The sequence below is a fragment of the Pteronotus mesoamericanus genome, unplaced genomic scaffold, assembly GCF_021234165.1.
Source record: "Pteronotus mesoamericanus isolate MK-2021 breed Mesoamerican mustached bat unplaced genomic scaffold, CSHL_Meso_final contig_68, whole genome shotgun sequence".
Taxonomy (NCBI): domain Eukaryota; kingdom Metazoa; phylum Chordata; class Mammalia; order Chiroptera; family Mormoopidae; genus Pteronotus; species Pteronotus mesoamericanus.
Genome location: NW_026555234.1, coordinates 23,199,943 through 23,220,805, shown reverse-complemented (window position 1 = coordinate 23,220,805; position 20,863 = coordinate 23,199,943). Strand labels below are relative to the sequence as shown.

Genomic DNA, 20,863 nt, shown 5'->3' with positions numbered 1-20,863 from the left:
AGTGAATGAGCAGGCTTCATGACTTAATGTGACCAGCAGTGCCCTTCCTCCATTCAGTTACTAGACTTTGGAAGCCACCTTTCCCAGCCTGAGTGCATTTAAACCGACCACCAACCTAGGGTGAAGTTGGACGTGAATTACTACATCTTAAGCCAATATTTAAAATGAAATGTTCATCGTTCTTAAAAACATGGGACTATCAACTTTTGTTTTTATCATTAGTATCTTTAAACTATTTTACCTCATTTTAGAACTATTTTATAATAAATTTTAGCCATGCATGAAATTTTAAAATAAACATATACATAGTGGTGTACATTCAGACACTTTGCTTTATAAGGCTTTACAACTAAAATGGTTGATTATTCAGTTTAGATATGAAGGCAGATATCTATGAAGCCTAAAACATTCTTTTTATTTTTTGCTATCAATTTCAGTTGGTCCAGATAATGACTGCTCTGGATCATATCTCTTACATTTCCCTAATCATTCTGATCATTTCTAAAAACAGCAGTGAAAACAAAAACAAAACAAACAAAAAACCCCCTCTACATAATGGCAGTGTTTCCTTTTATAAAACCAAAGACAATTCTGGGTTGATTTCTCTTTTTCCTAAAAAACATTACAGTTCAAGGGTTTTCTAAAGTCTAAAGGTAAGAATAAAAATGGCTCTCAAGAACTGCACCCCAGGCCTGGCGCAGGACTAGCCCTCTGCCTACGAGTCCACACATGGGGTGGGCTGGAGAACTCCCTGGTTTAACTCATGATAAATTAAACCTGATCTTGGCTCCTTACTATACAGGTCACCCTTGTGAAAATGACACGGACCATTCCTTGCTTTCATCTTTTAAAGAACTTTATTTATTTATTTATATTTAGAGAGGGGGGAAGGGAGGGAGAGAGGGAGAGAAACATTGATGGGCGAGAGAAACATCAATCGGTTGCCTTTCGCATGCCCCCAACTGGGGTCCTGGCCCACAATCCAGGCATGGGCCCTGACCCAGAATCGAACTGGTGACCTTTTGGTTTGCGGGACAATGTCCAACCCACAGAGCCACATCAATCAAGGCCTTGCTTTGAATCTTGATGTCATCAGAAATGATTCTTAAAACTTACTGCAATTAAAGCTGGGTTGTCAGTCAGGAGACTGGGGGTCTACTCTGATCCTGTAGCTAACCATGAAGTGATTTTAATCCTCTTTTCACCTCACTTAGCTTTTTCCTCTTTAAAATGAGGTGGGGCGTGGATTTCTACTATGTAGTAGAAGGTTCCTTGCAGCTTTCCCAGTCCAAGGTTATTCTTAGCCACTCCAAATCCTTAAAGCACAGTTTCAATTTAAGACAATGTGGCTCGTAAATTATTCTATCACAGGGAAAGATTCTGGAGTTCAGTGTGCAGAACCCTTGATGGGGGAAGCAGGCGAGGGGCGTGGGAAGCCCTGGATGCCGGCAGTGGTCTTTTGCAGTTTTTTCGTCTCCAATGTTGCATCATCAGTGACACTCAAAGTCAAATCAATCTATGAATCTGAACTCTACGGATCACTAATCACATATATTTAGATGGCGGGCCTCTGTAAAATGACTCACACGTACATGCTATCATTCAAAAGCAGCAGGTTTCAAAATCAACTGTTGTGGCTTGTATTGTCATTTGAGTTAAAACAGAACTACCTTTCCCAGTGTCCTTCCCTGGGTGGTTGGATGTTGGAATTGGCTCTAAGATGTGTTTGTGTGAGATTTGGAAGACAAAAGTGAGGCAAAGGTCATTTTCCTCTGAAGGTCATCACAGTCAAATATGGCGATAAACAGTCACTGAAGGGTCTATCCTTATTCTCCTCCGGCCCACCTCCATCTCTCCTCAAGTGTTGATCTTGGATGTTGGCTAAAGGTGGCCTCAGGCTTGCCACTAGGCATCTGGCTGTAAGAGCACAGCAGTGGACACTATGTGTCAGCCACAGCTTCTCAAATGCCACCCTGCCCAGGCCCACTGCAGCATGGAATGTATGCTTCACTTCTCAGAAGACGAACTGATTGCACACCTCACTTCACACACCTCCTTCTGCAAAATTCACTTCTCAGTTCCTCACACAGTCCCATTGGGTCTAAGTCCTGTAACAAATCCTGATTCCCATAGCACTCGCAACAACTCTTCTCCCTGATTCACCAACCAAACCAAACACAAAAATCCCTAAGTGGACACTGAGTGTCCCACATACGAGAAATTTTTGTGTTTTCTAATGAGGGGGCTTCCCGAGGGCTTACAATGTCCCAAGTCTAAGAAGGCACAAATGGTATCAAAAGAAAGACAACTCTGAAGTGCACACACAAGTGTGTTTGGTTTGAAAATGTGCCTTTGTGCTTCCTCACGCAGTGATGTGAGTTGGTTCTATGTACAAGACTTTCCTTTCTCCGGCTAAGTCACAGGCTAGATTCTGTCTGACCTGTTTGCACAGGCTCGTGTCAACAGTCTTCTCGGCCCAGCCCCAGCTCATCATGACAGCACTTGTTGGCACACGCAACTGATGGGGCTGGTCGCATCACACCCTGTGTCGAGGTGCTATAACCTAACAAGCACTTTGCTAGCAACACTGAAAACATAAGAGGCCAATACTTCAGATGATTTCACTGATGGTTAGGTTATCTTCACACTTTGACCCATAGCTGTTCACGAGGTATTCCTTCACTCCTGGGCAGAAAGCAAAAATCCAGAGTTTACAAAACAAACAAACAAACAAAAAACCCACCATAAAAGTGTGCACATAAATTGTTTTATTGCTTTCTTTGTTTCTTATTTAATGCAGAGTCGATGTTTTTGAGTAATGGTCAGATGTCCCGATTTCAACATTATTAAACATTCAAACAGTGAAACACGTGGGAAAAAAAGCCCTCAAGTGTTAACTCTTCTAAGTTATACCTGATGGAACAACTTGGCATAAAGGCTACTGGGCTTGGCATCTTGGTTTATGGAGAGGCCTGCTGTTCTCTGACACTGGACACAGGAAAGAGTCCCAGCTATTGACCAAGCAACTAGGCGCTGAGCGCAGCATGTTTGTCTTCCTTTGAAATGTCTGGGGAGGTTTATATTGACTCCAAATACGAGAATCCTTCCTTTTGCCTCAGGCTTCATTAAGAGAGTCAAAAGAAACTCCTGTGGAACAGAAGTGGTTAGAATGGTGATTTTCAACAGGTGTGCCGCAAGGATTTTTTAAAACAGGCAATACCTGACTATTTAGTCAAGGGCACTGACCTCTTCCGATACATTGTCAAGTAAAAAAAAACAAAAAAAAAAACCAAAAAAAAAAAAACAGCCAACACAACACTAACCATCTGGTATAAACGAATCCAAACTATACCTATTTTTTTTTTGGTCAGGTCAGCAAAAAAAATATGCATTTTTTGGTGTGTCACAGAATTTTAGTAATCAGTTTATGTGTGCCATGAGATGAAAAAAGGTTGAAAATCGCTGGGGTAGGATGAAGAAGACCAGAAACGATTCTGCCGCCACGGAAGTGGCACGTGCCTACAGGGTTCCTAACCCACCCCTCGTAAGAACACCATTGATTCTGAGAGAGCACCTGGGAGAGGCCACACGCAGTGACCAGATGGAACCAGGGCAACCGTGGGCACATGTTGCTTGTTGAAGGCACAAGGTCCTCAACATCCTGAGGGAGGGTGAGGGCCACTCTACTGGGAGTTATGTTCAAAACACATTATCCTACCGTCAAAAAACTGGTCTCAGCTGCCGTACAGTTGGTTGCAATCTTAGGCTGATCTCTTTTTGAAAGTCCCCAAATCTCTGGCACCCCTAAAAATCCTGATGTGGCCTGCTACCTCTGCAAGGAATCAGGTTCCCAAGGAGGGTAGGCTCAACAGGACACACAGCTGCATTATATCATACAAAAGGCAAAAATAAATATACAACTATAACATGAATATGAAACACCACAAAGAAATAAATATCTCAGACTCTACAACTGCAGGTTACGTGCTAGCAACACCTGTAGAGTCTTAAAAATGGTGATTTTTTTCTCATCAAACTTTATCTATAATGACTTTGATCAATACTTAGGGACTAAGCAAAAAAAATGTATGAAAGTACTATTTATTAAAAAAAAAAAAAACTTCATTAAATACCAAGAGTAGTGATCAAATTCAAGACGTTAAATTTAAATAAATCACTTTTGCTCTCTCCCAAGGTCATCTTGGCCTTCCATAACAAAAATGGACAAAGGCCAACTGCTTGCCCTGCTGAGGATGCTGAGGGTATAGTCATGTCGACCTTCCTTGGAAGAGCGACAGGCCCACATCTTTGCCCGAGGAATCATCTCGAGCCCTTCTGACTTTTGAAATTCCACAGTATTACAGATGCTCTTTACAAACACAGTGATACTAAAAAAGGAAACATAAAGGTGCATTTATTCACGTCCATGCCATCTAAATCTACTGATTACAGTAATCAGGACCAACTGGAACCTAAACAACAAAAATGGGGACATTCACCCCCCTGAATGGCAAGTTTTAGTTCTGAAGACTCTGCATGCTGGCAAGCCAGTTTCCTCCCTGAGAAGCAGCTTCACGCTTCAGTCTCTCCCTCCAGCATCTTCTGTCTTTCTCAATTAAGGCCTGGACAGTGTCAGGACGGAGCCGTGCCCTGGCGAGCTGCTGTCAGTCACCCGCGGGCGCGGGCTGTGTGAGGTCAGGCTGCGGCCCGCCCAGCTCTGCGGCCCGCCTCTGCAGCTCCTCCACTGTCTGCAGCAGGGCTGACCTCTCCAGCTCTAAGGCAAGGGCAGCCTGCTTTAGCTGGCTCTCATTGGTCAGAAGCTTCTCAACTGTGGCTTCAAGGCTTTGGATCCTGCCATTCGCCACCTGGAGAATAAAAGAAAATATGAGACTGTAAGTGCCCAGTGATAACACAGAGAAATACACAGTACACCGCCCCGCTCCCCACCTCGCCGCACCCCCCCCCCCCCCGCCCCCGCCCGCCGGTCCAGCCTTTGGTGAACTGTGGAGCCTTACTGTGGCAGAGAGGCATCTGCTGTTTACTATCAGTGCCTCTGGCCACACAGGAAGACTACATTTCCCAGGTTCCCTCGCAGGTAGCCTGGGTCATCAGAGATTCTCCCCTGCTATGGCTATTCTGGGGGCTGCATGTTGAGATGGGGCTTCACAGTGCAGAGAGGGCCTGATCTCTGGGTTACTCACTACAAGGATGACAGCTCTGATATGGCCAAAGGATGCTTCATGGAGAAGAGGTAGAGCTTCGGGGCCAAAAAGACTTCTGTGCTAAGCCACTGAGACTTGGAGCTTTATTTATTACTGCAGCACAGCCTGGCCTATTTTGACAACTACATATATTTACAAGTACAAACTGATTTCAAACTGACAGTCAAAAGGGAGTCCATGTAAAGACCCAAGTAGTAATAGCTCTCTAATCTGAGATTCTTTTTATTTTCCTTATACTAACAGGACATCGCTATGTCAAGGAACCTGGGCATTTCCCCTGGACCGCGTGAGGGGCACTCAGAACAGCCGAGTGTCCTGCTGAGAGCCTCACGTGCACGGTCGCTCAGACTGGCCCCCGCCGCCAGGGAGCTAAGTGGCGTCCTCTTGTCCACCTGGCCTACACTCTCAGTAGCTAGCACAAAATTCTTGTCAGGTAGGTAGGACTTCAGAGCTTCTCTCATGAATGCACTCGGGCAGGCTCCCCAGGCAACAAGCCAGTGGGCTCCAGTGAAGCTGAGGGCTTTCCTGCGAAAAGCGCAGAAGCCCTGCTGTCCCGAGGCCCCTCTGGCCTGGGCCTTGGCCCACAGGTGCGTTCTGCAGGGCTCGGGTCCCTGGGTCACCAAGGTTCTGCTCTGTCTCAGTAATCCAGCACAGCCCTCGACACACCCCCATTTACTTATTGTGGGAAAAACGGCACATTTTTTCCTCTTCATTTTCAAAACAGGAGAAACAGCTTTTTGAACAAGATAACACTTGTGCCAGACAGACAACTCATGAGTCAAAGTCTAGCTCTGGCTGTGCCCCTGAGACGCTCTAAATAGAAGGGAAAAGGACCGAGATGCTAAGTCTGTCAGCCTAGCAGGCAGTAGGTGGTCATCCTTGGTGTGCATCTCCAAGCAGGACTCTGTGACCCTCACAGTCCTCTCCATGGTCAAGGCCTGGGCTGGGCCCAGCCTCATGCCAGGGCGGGTTGCTCATTCTGAAGTCCCGCTGATTCCCAGGGGCAGCACGCAGCTGAGCAGTGAGCTCTCTGCGTGCTCACTGACAGCTCTGCACCCACGCCAGGGCTCCTCAGGGAGACTGAGGAAACATGGAGGAAAGCACGTCTCACCCCGCACGTGGGTCTGTCTCCCGGCCCCGCGCTCATGGGTGCACAGTGATGTGTGGTTGATTATTATGAAAAACGTCTGTCCGTTACTTGGCGCAATCTGACACATCTATGCAACCATCTCACATGTGCTACCGGACAAAACTGGTTAACAGTTTGCTCTCCAGCAACTAGACAACATTTTTAAGTATTTAACACTAAAATAAATGGGATTTTGGGGGACTAAATGGACAGAACAAAGCTGGACAACAAATCAATTTTGATACTTCGGCAAAAAAAAAAAAAGAGAGAGATTTTCATGGGACAATTAAGCATTGTGTTGAGCACCTACCCTTGGACTCTGAAAACTGCTACACAAAGAAAAACGCAGGAATTGAGAGTCTCCCAGAACTTACGGTTTGGCTGACAGACAGTAAACTCATGTGACTCATAGAGGATAATAGGAGGACTGTACACAAGCACCCACAAATTTACAGAACACAATGCGCACCCCAGCTCTTGGAGAGCGACAGTGTCTTGCGGACCCTCGTGGCCCCTGGAGCCCAGCCTGGCAAGGACTCAGTAAACACTGGTGGGCGGGCATAAGCTGTAGTCCTACATGGTGCGTCCAAAATACGGAGCCCCGTGGTCAAGAGAAAGATCATTCCAAGGAGAACATTCTTCTTACTATCACTGCCTGATGCCTTCTGGAGGAATACAGGTTTCAGAGCAGCTTTTCACAACTCCCTCTCTTCACAAAAAGGGACGGTGTCATGAAAAGGGACAGTATCACAGAAGCAACATGAAACTATTGTCCACCCCTCAGCACGCACCCAAGCCCGGACGTTCATTAGCCCAGTAAGACGAACCTTTTATTCGAGCACTGCCTATCTTAGCAAGCCAGTGCGTCGAAGGCCAGTCTCAGCTTTGTGAGAAATGCCTCCATCCTGTGGTACTGAGTCCGGCCCAAGTAACGCCTGTTTTTTATTACAAAATCTTTTATCACAAAGTCATAAGCGTGTAATTCCATAACATAACAGTATCACACTCAAGCACACCATGGGGCATTTTAGGTGCGATGTTCAAATGGCTGTCCATCTCGTGCAAGGCACTCACATACCCTGCCAACCACACTCAAGCAGGCGTTCCTTCTGCCAGATCCTGTATTTGAGGGTCCCACTCTTTGTTTGGGAGGCATCTGAAACGCCGACCCTGCAGACCCTGAGAGGCCAGGGCTCGCTCCTTGTCCCCTCGAACCCTCCCTCCACGCCGCGGCTCTGGGTCCTGGAGAGACTGTGCCCAGACATGCTCTGGTGAGGACATCTCAATTGTGGCAGAGAAAAAGCAGCTAAATTTCCAAGTGTGACAGGTAGTTAGGACTGGCTAGGGAAAGCATTTTTCTTTGTTCCTCTACAGTAAATATCTACTCGGTCTGTGGGGACAAATCCCTGCTGAGAGAAACGCATTTCAGACAAGGCTGATTTATTAGGCTCTCAAATGCTGGCCTTTCTCCTATCACTGCCAAGCTTGTGTCTATAAAGCAGCAGCTTCCTATGGAGAAAAATAGGAGGCTCGGATTAGGATGGAAAGCTTATTCTAAGGTCAGCCCAAGAACACCGTAAAATCCATACTTGTCGGGGAAGAATATGTATTTTTCTCTGCAGAAACTCAAAACAATTTTTTCACAAACAATTCCTGACAGCATTACCGTCCATTTGTGATGTCAGAAAAGTAGACTGCATGGTTCCTTTATTCCATCTGATCGGTAAAGGAGCTGTGTGCTGAGCAGTTAGGAATGTTCTTGTCTTTGTCACATCAGTGAGGGGACCAGGACAGAGCAGGTTAGCAATCTGCCCAGGGTGACAGCGTGGGTGGGAGACCAGGGAAGACCAGGTCTTTGGACTGTCCCTCTGGGCTTGCTTCATGTCACCCTTCTGTGTGCACGACCCGCATCTGCCTGTCTGCAATGTGCTCACCCCCATGTATCCGCGTTAAATTGGAAGCTCCCATAGTGGAGAATTGTGTCCTTCATTCACCACACCTTGGTATACGCACCAAAGACTCTGGTATCATGGTCATATGCTCGGGTTTATTTTGCAAGGTAGATTTGGGGATCGCTTTCCTCCCTTCATCTCCCTCAGTGCGCCTAGCTGGTCTGGCTCACTGAACCTCAAGTCTTTGATGCTCTCGTCATTGCTCAAAGCACAAGTGCTGGCATTCAGCTAAGAGCACCACGTCACCCTGAACACAAGCTCATCTGTGGGCCTGTCTTCTGCTAAGTGCAGAAACAGCCTCTCAGAAAGCTCTAGGACTGTCTGACCTCAGCAAAGGGTAATCTGTCTGCTGCCTCAGGAAAAGGCCCAGTTCTCCCGGGATACCTTTGATCCCAACTATAAACAGACCAGGGACAGAAAGGTCCTGCGGTCATGGGAAAGCCCGGCCTGCTGGTGCCTTGGGTGAGTTAATAAACTACCACACGCTCGGGGTTCAGGAAGCTGCTTCAGGAACGTGCTCTACCTGCAGTTGTTCCAGGAGGTCAAGGTTCTGTTTGCGTAAGCTGCTGTTGGCTTTCTCCAATTTGTCCATTCTTTGGTTGTCACTGAGAGGAGAGGAATCAATAAGTTCTTCTTGAAGCACATGGTATTCAACTTCATACGCTTGTAGCTGCTTAGAAATGTCCATCTCAAACACCTGTTCAATGCAGAGAAGTCATCAGGCACCAAAAGTGAGAAAAATCTCTCTCTCTCTCTCTCACACATACAGATATACACACACACATGTACACGTGACCATGTCAACAAGCATCCACTAAACCTACTCTATGCCTGATGCACTAGTGATAATTCAGGAAAACTCTCTGCACTGAGAAGGTAATAATTTTATTTGGGAAAGAAAGATATAAGAAGCACTGAGAAATAAACCTAAGGTAACAGTAAGTGTGGGTCCCTGATACTCATTTTCCAAAAGCCAAAACTGTATTTTTAAAAAGGGTCATGATAATTTATTTTGAGTTCTTATTCTAGTACTTATTTTCTTTTTCTCTGATTGCTCTGTTAGGTTAGATATATCCACTGTGGGTCAAAGGGAGGAAACAAAACAAAAGCATCACAGCCCTGTTCGCCCAGTCACCGAGTCAAAGTTTGATTATGGTTCAGCTGGGTTTTCAGAGTTACAAGAACAGCTAAGTAATGGAACTGTTTACTAAAAACCTTCTCTGCACATAAGACTTGCAGAAATGAGCCAAAACCCAAATGTCACCCACACAGATGAGTGAATACGAAACAATGCCTGAGCTGCCTTCCTTCCCATAATAGTAACAGTGATGAAAAAACCACCCGTGTGAAAAACAACCCCAAGTGCACGATTGAGTGAGTTGTTCAGTCTGGGCTTTGTCTTGGGGAGCTGAGCTTGACGGCAGCGGTGCTAGAGAGGGGGTCAGAGGGCAGAGGCCGCTGCCCCAGGCATCTCCTCTCCGTCCCGGTGTTTGCATGGGATCGCCTCACGGGCTGTGCCTCTCAGCACCCGACATCGACCTGCAGGAATCTGGGAATTCAGCGACCGTATCAAAAAAGCCAGCCTGATCAGAATAAACAGTTAGGTAATGAAATTAGGCTTTCCAAGAGCAGAACCGACTCTCACTGCATCTCCTTAAGAAAGAAAGGCCAACAGAGTTAAAATCAATGAAAAGCTCATTTCCTCTGATGGCACCCATTAGCATTCAAACACGACCAAGTCCTATCTTCCCCGAAATCAATTTTCAAAAACCATGTTTACTTTCTCACTATTCATAACGATCTTATTTTGCCTGCCTTGAGGTTAATTTCTCAGCTTCCTGGTTTTCAACTTAATTCAATGGATAATTCTAATTAGGCACAAAAGTTGTTCTGTGCTGAATAACTAATGCACATTGTATTTGGGGTATGTGTGTGAGCAGTTTACTGTAATAACCTGATGCTCTGTTGTCCCTCGGAGTGACTGTGAGGTCAACAGAGATTAGCATCTCTATTTTCAGTCAAGGAAACTGACTCGTAGGCTTTGACTCAGTCTCAAATCAGGGCCCTACTGGCAACTCCCTAATGACCTTGAGCAAGTCACTTGACCTCTCCCAGGATCAGTTCATGGCCTCCAGCACGGGGGAGACACCACCCACCTCCCCGCACCCGCTGTGGGAGTTACAGAAGACAACCCATGGAAGTTCCCAGCACACGCATGGCAAGCTGAGTGGGCGAGTGCTCCCTCAGCTGAGGGGTCTGCTTCCACACACTTGCTGTGATACCCTCACATTCCACCTCATGCTTCGGCTGAATCACAAAGCATGACACATCAAGGAGCTTCTGAGCAGCTCCAAGAGAGTAAAAACCACCGCCATTAAAACCGAGACTGCCGTGGCATTAGTGTGTGATTAGAAATACAGTGCAGAATAAATGTCACACACAGTTACTTGTTTTTTTTCTTTCACCAAGATTTATTTTTAAAGGAGTTCCTAACCTGGAAAACTTGGGAACAAAACCTCTGGCCTTTAACACAGATTGATGATCTGCTAAGGTTAATGGCTCTCAACTGTGCCCAAAGCTATAAACTCTTTCGGCCCCATTAATACCTAGGAACCTTCCTGGGTCATAATCATCTTTGCTTAATTGCACCATTATCTCCTGGCTGCCAAAACACTAGAGCTCTCAGATTTTGCACTTAAGCCCTGGAATTTATCCCGCACCATGGCAGCCTGTGGTTGGTGGTACAAAGAGCCCTGGTCCTCAAACAATGCCTTTTCAAGTAGCTCTATATTCTTCACGTCCGTAATTATAAATGGCGTCATGCTTTTCTACCAACTCAACATATCATAACCATGTTAATCCATTCAGTGAGTGTTGGCTCTCCAGTTCCTTGCAAATTTTTGTTGTTATAAATGACAACTCTAAACATCCTTGTACATATGGCTTTCCCCATATTTTGGATTGTTTTCTAAGGAGACATTCCAAGAAATGGAATTACTAAGTCAAAGGGTATGAATATTTTACTGGTTTGTGAGACATACTGCCAAACTGCTTCCCAAATGGGAACAATCAATGCACACAATGCCATTAGCAACATGTGAAAGTGCCAGATAGAGTATACCCTTGGCACTGTGTGTTGGCATTAAAAATTCCGTTTGGTTAATCTAGTCAGTAAAGCATTATATATTATTTACATTTAAGTTATGCATGAGGCTAAATATTTTCCCAGCTATTTGTTTACTAGCTGAGTCTCCTCTTCAGGGAACTGCCTCAGCTCTTGGCTCCCCCGCTACTGGGGACTCAGTGTTCCTCTCTGCAGTCTGTGACACCCTGGATAATGAAGCCATGAACCCTGATGGCTGCAGACCTGGCCGCATACTTTTCCCTTTCCCAGCCCTGAGCCCTGTCCCCATCTGCTGGTCTCAGTGGCACACGAAGGCCAGAGAGTGGAGCAGTCAGTCCAGGTATTGGCAGTAAGGGGGCGAGGTGTCTGCACTGAATTTAAAAACAATAATAAACCCAACTAATGGTTGGTCTGCTTTTTATTACCACCACATGAGAGCAATCCTACACAATGCCAGTGGTAAAGTAAAATCACCCTCCGCTCTACCACACCCTTAGGCCTGGCACCAACTGGCCTTTTCCAACAGCGCTCGTTTCCCGCCGTGCAGACTGCTCCAGCCGCGGGGGCTCCTCCCCCAGGCAGAAGGGGCAGCTGGCCCCTGAGCTGGAGGTGTGCCTTCTGAACAAAGGGACCTTGTTAAGATTCTGGTTTCCACCCTGCAAGCTCAACTTTGTCCAGTGTATTTACAATGAAGCTGCCCATAGCAGAGCTTTTCAAATGGTCCCCAGCATGTGAATCCCCTGGGGATCTTGTTAAACGCAGATTTTGACTCAGCAGGTCTTAGGTGGGGCCCCAGATCCTGCATTTCTAACAAGCTCCTCCACGGCCCTGGCACTGACAGTCTGGGGCCACACTCTGAATGGAGCCCAAAGGGTGCACGAAACAGGCTCTCTGCCCTGCCTCCCAGAGCCTCCCTGCGACACAGTTTTCCTTCCTTATACTGAGCTCGGGTTGCACAGGCAGACAGCATTCACTAGGACAAGAATACACACCTGATGTTCTCTTGGTTTCTGTTTACTCTCAGGGTTTCCCCTCCTCTTGGGTCAGGGATTTTTATGGCTTAGAGTCAACTGACAGTTAAGTCACACTGAGGAACTCCACAGAGCCTTCAGAAACCCCTGTCCTCCGGTCCTGGGCTCTCAGCTCTGGAACTGCCCCTCGGTGGCTGCTCCGAGCCTGCCTGCACTGAGCCAGAGCTCCAGAGCCCCGTCCCTAACCACTTTCCCTCCCACCCTGGATGCAGGCTGTGTCCCAGCTGCTCAAGCCGAGACCGTCCACAGAGAGGACATTTAATGAAATGGAGCCAAGGCTATTGCCGAGGACGCCCGGGGCTCTGGCCATCCGCACACAGGACAGTTGCGTGCAATGAATGCATCTATCGCCTCTGTCCCGGGGCCCTCTGAGGCTCCAGCCTTGGGCTCTCAGGCTGCAGAGGAAGCACGCTGCACCTCAGGCCTCATTTCTGAGTAGGACTTGAGATCAGAGCTCCCCCTGGAGGGACAAGGGCAGCAAGCCTGACAGAGAGCGCTTGGACGGCAAGTTCCAGGAGAACACTTGGGAGGAAAGAGGAATGAGCCATCTGGCGTTCTAACAGTTTCCCACCAAGCCTTTTGGCAGAATAAAAACCTGGGCCCCGAAATGTAGATTTTTGTGTTCCCTACATGACATCCCTTAGTCCCCAACCATCTCTCTCTCTCTCTCTCTCTCTCTCTCACACACACACACACACACACACACACACACACACACACGCACATGCACACGCCAAACATGGCAGGCATCTGGAATTTCTCTCTAATCTCTCATTACCATGCCTTTGCATATGTTATCATCAGGGGTCGGCACACTACAACAGCCTATGGGCTCAATCTGTCCCATGGCATGTTTTTGTAAATAAAGTTTTATTGCAACACAGTCCCTTCATTCCCATACACTTTGTCTATGGCTGCTTTTGCACTGCACGGGCAGAGTCGAGAGGCTGCAGCAGAGACCTTACGGCCCGCAGAGGCTACAGCCTTGCCTTCTGGCCCTCTGCAGAAAACATGTGCCGACTCCTGTCTTGTCTCGTTCTTTCAGGCCCAGCTGAACCGCATGCCTTCAGTTCTGAACCGTGAGCACTCACTCACTCACTCCACCAAACCAGCTCCCGTGAGCCTTGCACAAGCACCACCCTAGCCCTTACTACACTTGTAATTACTGGATTATGTGCTTATTTTCTGCACAGGATGGGCTTTGGTGTTGGAGAGACACGCTGCACTCTCAGCTCTGCCACGTAACACGGGCTGCAGGGCGTGTTACTCTCCACGCCCGGCTTTAACATGGACTATAATACACGTTCCAGAGCTCTCAAGGAGTCAGGGGTCTAACAGATGCCAAGTTCAAAACGGCTGCCTGAAACAAATCAGGTACACACAAAACGGTTCTCTCTCCGTGCTGTGTCCACGTCCATTCTTCCAACATTTAAAGAGCACCTGACTACCTCAGTAAGTACTTTTTCAGAAAAGGGGAGGAAAATGGGATTTTTTCTGGAGCTCAATACCCAGGAGGTAAACTGAATGTCAGCTGAGGCTGCATGCCCAGAGTCGGGAGCAATGCCACAGCACCCACTGGGCACAGACTCTGGCTCAGGTGACCAAGGCTGTGTTTGCCCAGCAGCCATAAAACACGAGTACCTGTGATGGAAGCTCCCCAAAAGAATAAATGAACATAAGTGCCAGAAATTAAAGTATCAAAAGAGGAGCTAGAGAATTTGGTATTAACACACACGTAAAATAGAGAAAAACTCCATACTGAATGATACCCAGAGGCACTTGGGGGCGTTGAGTAGCTGCCAGAGCACTTGGAGGCCAGGGCACCCAAGTTTGAGACCCTCCCTTTTCACTTTGAGCCCTGGGTTCCTCATGGGTTAAAACCACCTCCTCTCTCAGGAGTATAGTCATGATCAAATGAGATCATGTGTATTTATAGATTCACACAGAACCTGGCAAAAGTAGGGCCTCAACAAGCCAGAGTTATTCACATAGGAAGAAACATGCCAGGGACATAAAATACAGAGAGAGGCAGGGCCTATCAATGAACTGAAGGTGAGCGTGCGGAGTGGAGAGCTGCTCTCTCTCTGACAGGCGTACGCAATGTGCGGCGGTCCACCGGGAGGCTCGGAGGACACCCGCCCCTCTCCGGGACACCTTGCTCTTTTTCTGTGCTCAACCCCTAAGGGGGTGCTGCAAAGGAAGTGACAAACTCTGTGCCCGCGTGCAGAGCATCAGAACACTGGACTCCTCTTGGACTCACAGAAATCCTCAGGATAAGGTTTTCGGGTTGTTGTTTTTTTTAAAGCTATATTTCACTATTTGTTTTTGCCGAATTGCTCTATGTTTTCCCTCTATTTGGAGCAGGCCGGGCAAGTTCAAGGCTCAGAGCAGCCTGACCGGCTGACTCTGCAGTGCCCCATGAGGACATCTCCTCAGAGCATTTGCAGCCACCCAGCCTCTGGATGCCTCCAAGGGAGCCCCCGCCCTCTGCTACGCGGCTCAGTCCTTCGTAGTCGGCAATCATTCTTAGAAGATTCTTCCCTAAACAGTGTCCAAATCTGCTACCACCCCTAATTTAGACCATTTAACAACTGGTCTAGTTGTAATTCCTGGCTCAATTCACCCCTCAGCCCTAACATTTCAGAGGGTAATGGTTCTACTCTACCCAGAAACCAGAGGTGCTGTAACCACAGATGTGGAAGTGAATTCTATTCACACACACACCATGGAATAAACGTATATAAAATATATATGCTCTATCACAATTTGCTGTGAGAGTTATTTTTACAAAATATTTTCAGCAGAAAAAGAAAAACATTTATTCTATGAAAGCCTACATTAAGGAAATGCATGTATTTTAGAAGAAAAAATGACTAGGGGTGAAACCTCTTAATTGTAAGAGATTACTGATCATTTGTGCTGGTTATCATACCTAAACACTGCCTTGGTGTTTCCATGACACAATTATATTCACAACACACACACACTCACACATGCATTTAATCACCGAACACATGTTTGTGATGTGACTCCTACATGCCAGGCATCATGAAAGATGCTGCCCAGAATACTAAGTGGTAGGAAAGAGGTCCTGCTCAAAAGAAAAACAAAACACAAACCAAAAAATTAAGCTTCTACATGTCCAGGGTCGCGTAAGTCTTCTGAAAGGTTAGGACCAAATCATACCTGATTGATGGTCTTTTCCATCTGCACCAAGCCCAGGTTGGGTAGTGTGTTTTTTATAAAGTCAACTATGGTTTCTAGGTTTTCATGCTGCAGAATCAAGGGCTTATGGCTTCCCAACAGACTTAAAGCCACTTTAAATATGACCTCTGTTCCCTGAAGAAAGATCATATCTGGGAAAACACAGAAATGCGAGAAGTTAAATCAGACCAGTTTCTGATGAATGCCATTCCGCTTCCCTCTCCACACACCTTAGGGTCGGGCAGAAGGACACATGGCCCCAAACTGCAAGCTTTGTTTCCTTTCTAAGAACCTGATGTTTCAGATAAGGTTGTCAAAACAATGTTGCAAATAATAGAAGAAATATAGGTAAACACACTGCTAAGATTTTGTCACAGGTTTAGATAAATTGTTTTATTTGCTCCAAAAATATATTAAATTCAAACATGTTTCTAAAGCTTAATTGAAAAAAATAAAAAAACTTTTTATCATTCTATTTTTCCAGGAATGCTCTAGGTTTTAAAGGAGTTACTAAAACATGTGTTTTTATGAGTAAAACAAAGATTTTTAGATATACAGCATCAGACATATAGCATTTAAATATAAACATTTAAATATACAACATAAGATACAGTAAGTAAAAAAAAAAATGCGTTTCCTCTATTTTGAAATAAGAGGTCGAATTAAAAGATCTCTAAAAACTGTAAAATGTCCAATTCCAAAAAGTACATTATTAAATACAAGTATACTGAATTTTAGCTGAATAATGGAGTAAAATATGTTTTCCTTGCAGGACTTCCAAGACCTTAGCCAGAGTAATTTATTAGTTCTTGCCATATTTTCCCCCTATGTTAGCAATCCCTTCACGGACTGTACTCAGCGAGAGGGAGGGCAAGTGGCCGAGGCAATGGGGTGAGCAGCCAGCCCAGCCCTGGCTCCTCGATTCTCAAAAGTGTTGGAGCCACTGGCAAAAAAAGAGTCAAATCATTCTGGGGCTAAAGCACAGCCTTAGTAACTAATTGTTGGGTGACTAAATTGAGGCAAGTTACCTAAAAACTGGAATTATATGTGTGTGTGTGTGTGTGTGTGTGTGTGTACACATATACATGGAAAGATATTTTTAAAGATGAGAACATAAGTCTAATTAGAGGCAATCGTCAGTATCTTTCTCTCTTTTTTGGCTGCAGGATAATGGAAGAGGAAAAGAAGGTGTACTTTCATCAAGCCAAGGAAGACAAGAGAGAGAGAGAGGAAGAATCCCCAGCACTGTGCCTCTGAGCACGTGAGAAGGGCGTTGGGTCCGAGAGGTTTGTGGATAGAGCACAGGCGAGACCTCGGTGCCCACTGGCCAGGTGAGCCCTGCAAAGGTGCGTGACCTTCATGAAGGCCTTACCCACGGGAGCGCCCTTGGTGTCGGGCTGGTACGGCCCTAAGCAACGCTGCTGCTGCTCAGTTCAGCCGGCCTCTCCCAGAGCTCAGGGCCGCAGTTTCCACAAACTTCACAACTAAATGCTTGTGGTTCAGGGCAGCCCCAGGGAGCCAGAAAGTTTCGATGGCTGCCTCCCTCTTGGGTTTGGTGGCAGAGGCTGAAGAGATAAATTAGAGATCTGATCTCTGACTGCTGAGCAGTCCTATGGAAGAATCTTCCTGTGAAATGTCTGTTTTATAAAATATGCAGTTTTCCCATGTAATTCACCACTACAGAAAAATAAAAAAGACCTAAAATGCCACTATAATCAAGATGTATTTTTAAACAGAAGACATTTCCAAAGGAAAAGTAAAATTGAAGATTCTGTGGTTTAGACACTAAGCCTTCCTTTCAGCATGTGAACATTTATAGCTGAAGAAAAACTGATGGCATTTATCAGAATAAATATCTAAGGCATTCTCAGCAGGGATCCCAGGGAAGAGACTGCACTTCCAGGTCAATGGCTTGCTATATAGTTCAATATCTTCGGTCTCTGAAGGACAAGTACCTTAAAATTAGATAGAGTACTACTTGTGTGAACACACAATATACAACTGATAGATTATAGAATTGTACACCAGGGACCAATATAATTTTATTAACCAATGTCATCCCAATAAATTCAACTTAAAAATTAGATAGAGTGCCACACCTGAGCGAATTAAATAATTATTGGAGAACTTTTTGAGCACAAATATGTTATCCATGTCGGCAGTCTCTTAAGGTTAACAACGAGTCTTCCAAGTTTTTATAACAAATCTTGGTTTTTGTAACAAATCTAATTAGTACAGTGCTTCCTGTGATTCTAAACTTAGACTTTTCTGGACTGTATGAAAGAAAACAAAAGAAAGTTTGGAGAGGAATTTTCCTTTTTTTTTTTTTAAACTCTCTTCATTCGTAGGCTAAGAAAACAAAATAAAATGTAACTCTGCATATGTTTATTTCATATTGTCTAATGGTCAGTATTTAATATAGTACAACAGAAATATTCTTTCCCAATGCTATTCTCAATACCTGAAGAGCACTCTTATCTGCTGAGATGCTTCCCTAATATAAGTTAACAAGCATTCACTGGGCATCTAATACATGCCAGGCACTGTACTGGGTCCTGGGGAATCAGTCACAAACAAAGAACAAACTGCAGAAACACTATGCCCCCGCAGGGTGGAAACGAAAACGGAAGAAAAAAGTACAAGGAAAGGTGGTGGCCAAACTCAGTCTTGAAGAACCAATAGAAACTTGTTAGGTAAGAAATTGGGGAATAATCAATACTCTGAGCAAAGGAAAAGAAGGTGTAAATGCAGAGAGGTATTAACACAACCGCATCAGGTGAGGGAGCCGGGAAGAACAGGGTGAGACAAGAGCTCCAGCTGCGGGCAGACAGGAGCCCAGTCCCCAAGGCTCTGTGCCAGGCCCTGCCACTCTAACTTTACCCAGGGAGTGGCAGGGGTCACCAAAAGCCCTCTGCTCCTCCTCCTCCGAGTGGGCCAGAGCACTGGAGAGAAGATGATGTTAACAAGATCCAGGTTATGGGTCGGGTCCTCAAAAGGGTTCGCTTCAGAAAGAGAAAAGCCACCTACTAAGCTCAGTGACATGACCAGGCTGACTCCCGCGCACTCACAAGTGCATGCTGCCAGCTGTCTGAGCCTGCCACACTCTGGGAGACCACTGCTGGTGCCTGTCCTCCTGGAGCCCGGCTGGCGGCTGGCCGGCCAGGCACCTGCCCCGGCAGCCGGCAGCCGGGCAGAGCCCAGCCCCGGGAGTGCCTGTGGGGCTGGGGAGGCCGCAGGCAAGGAGCGCGGCTGCGTGCACGAGGAAGCGTCGAAGGCAAGCCCCCTCCAAGTTTTAACCCCACTGCCCCAACCCAATTATTTTCATTTTTGTCCATTTTCCAATCCTTACATATTTACATTCTGGATTTTTTTTTCCTCAAAAGAAAATAATCTCCTTCGAAAAGTTATTTAATTTTCCAACAGTTGAAAATCAACGTGCAAGAAAGTGACCTGCTGGATCACCCGGCGGTGCTGCACTGCCCAGCTTACAACACTGGCTGACTTCCTTTTCTCTCTCTTTTCTCAGGCCACCTAGAAACAGGCAAAGGGTTTGAACAGGCAGGAAGTAAAGGGAACCTTAAATTCAGCTGACTCCACCACTTTGCAAATTATTTGCTGAGAGCAGCGCAAATAGCTACTTTCTTCTGAAGACACTTGGCCAGCCCTGCTATTGTGCTAATGGGTATGGGAACTCCATTTGAAACTCCCCAAGATATAAAAGGGCAATTTTCCCGTGGGGGAGTAGGGACCGATAACCAGCGAGAGCACAGTCAGTAAGAGAAATTGCACCGCAGTCCTTTTCCAGCCACCTTTGTCTTTGTCAAGGGCACTCACTCTGCCTAACGTCCTTGTCCTCAGGGGGGCTGCCGCCCTCCAGCTGCGACACCCCCACATCCCTGCCAGGAGCAGGTAGGAGGGGGTGAAGGATGATGTCAGCCCCGGCAGATTTTGCGAAACCTCACTTCCTCACCGCTGTCTCACGTTACCTGGAGAGCCCTTTCTCCCGGCTGTGCAAACAGTCTTGTTTACCCAGTCTATGCCAGCCCTCCGGCCTCTCTGAATCCTTCCCTGCATTACAGGTGGTGGCTGTGCTTTTCGCCTAACCCTTGGTTTTTATATTCCGCCTCCTCGCTCATCTACGTGGAAGCACATCCTGGAGAAAGCTTCAGGAGTGCCCTTGTCTATTAGGAGCAAGCCTGGTCCTTTCTTCCCCACAGGCAGACATGATTAGAAAGGGAATAGAGCCAGCATCTCTCCAGGGACCCCCTCTACGCCCAAACTGAAAAATTATAGGAGGGGGCTATTTTACAGGATGTGACACCCAGACAGAAGACCTGACTTTCAGAGAAGTGATTGCCAGGTACCTTAATGATGGTAGTTAAGGCACATATGTCATTGGTAGCTACACATCCAAGTAGCATATACTTAAGGTAACCTATTAATTAATATACAGTTCTGTTGACTGCAAGCTGAGAATCCTTTACTTACATATAAAGTACTGAATAGTTAACAAAGGTCCATTTGTTTTTAGGCTGTATCTAGGCCTAAGACTTACAATGAAAGGGGCTTTCAGACCAAAAAAGACCACAAGTGCATGAGAATGGCAGGCTTTGGGATTTAAAACTAAGCAATCCACCAGCACAGAGTTCAACAAACAGGTTCAAGTCACTGATGCTAACTACAGAAATGGTCTTTAAAAAAACTACCTTTTCTATGGAAACTACTAATAACATAGTTCGTTTTTAAGGGCTGATAGATGGAAGGGACTGTGCAAAAAACATCACAATACAGCATGGTCTTGAGCTCTCACTTCCGCCTACAATTTGGGGAGCCCTGAGCCCTTAGCCAGCACGGGTCTGCAAGGTCCGGGAACTGCAAAGACACTAGATCTAGTCTTTATGTGTAATGTTTATGTATAATGTATAAGGAACTCCAGTGCCCAGCATGGGCTACAGAACATAGCAAAAAATATCCGCTTTTACTGGATTCAGCTTTTATTTATGAAGTCATTAGGATGAGCTTCATAGAGTTCTGAATATTCATTTCTAAAGCAGTTTACTTGTTGTCAGCGCCTCTCACCCACTTATGCAGCCTAAGGGAAGATTTTTTTTCCTTAGAGATTTGAGGCCCGAGAGCCCCAGAACGAGCTGCACCTACAGCTGCGGTGCCTCCTGCCATGCGCAGCGAGTCAGGGGTGACCC

The 20,863-nt window shown here is 46.1% G+C and overlaps 1 protein-coding gene across 3 annotated transcripts in view; it reads right to left on the bottom strand.

Moving 5' to 3' along the window:
• Positions 1 to 3,311: 3,311 nt before the first annotated feature.
• Positions 3,312 to 20,863, bottom strand: part of TBC1D1 (TBC1 domain family member 1) — a 208,410-nt gene continuing 190,858 nt past the window's right edge. For all 3 annotated transcript variants that reach the window (XM_054582037.1, XM_054582038.1, XM_054582039.1), the window contains 3 exons: positions 15,645 to 15,814; positions 8,827 to 9,000; positions 3,312 to 4,865 (listed from right to left, as the gene is read on the bottom strand). In XM_054582037.1, the coding sequence (XP_054438012.1) occupies positions 4,665 to 4,865; positions 8,827 to 9,000; positions 15,645 to 15,814 (545 nt within the window). In that variant the 3' untranslated portion in view covers positions 3,312 to 4,664. The remainder of the gene's footprint in view (positions 4,866 to 8,826; positions 9,001 to 15,644; positions 15,815 to 20,863) is intronic.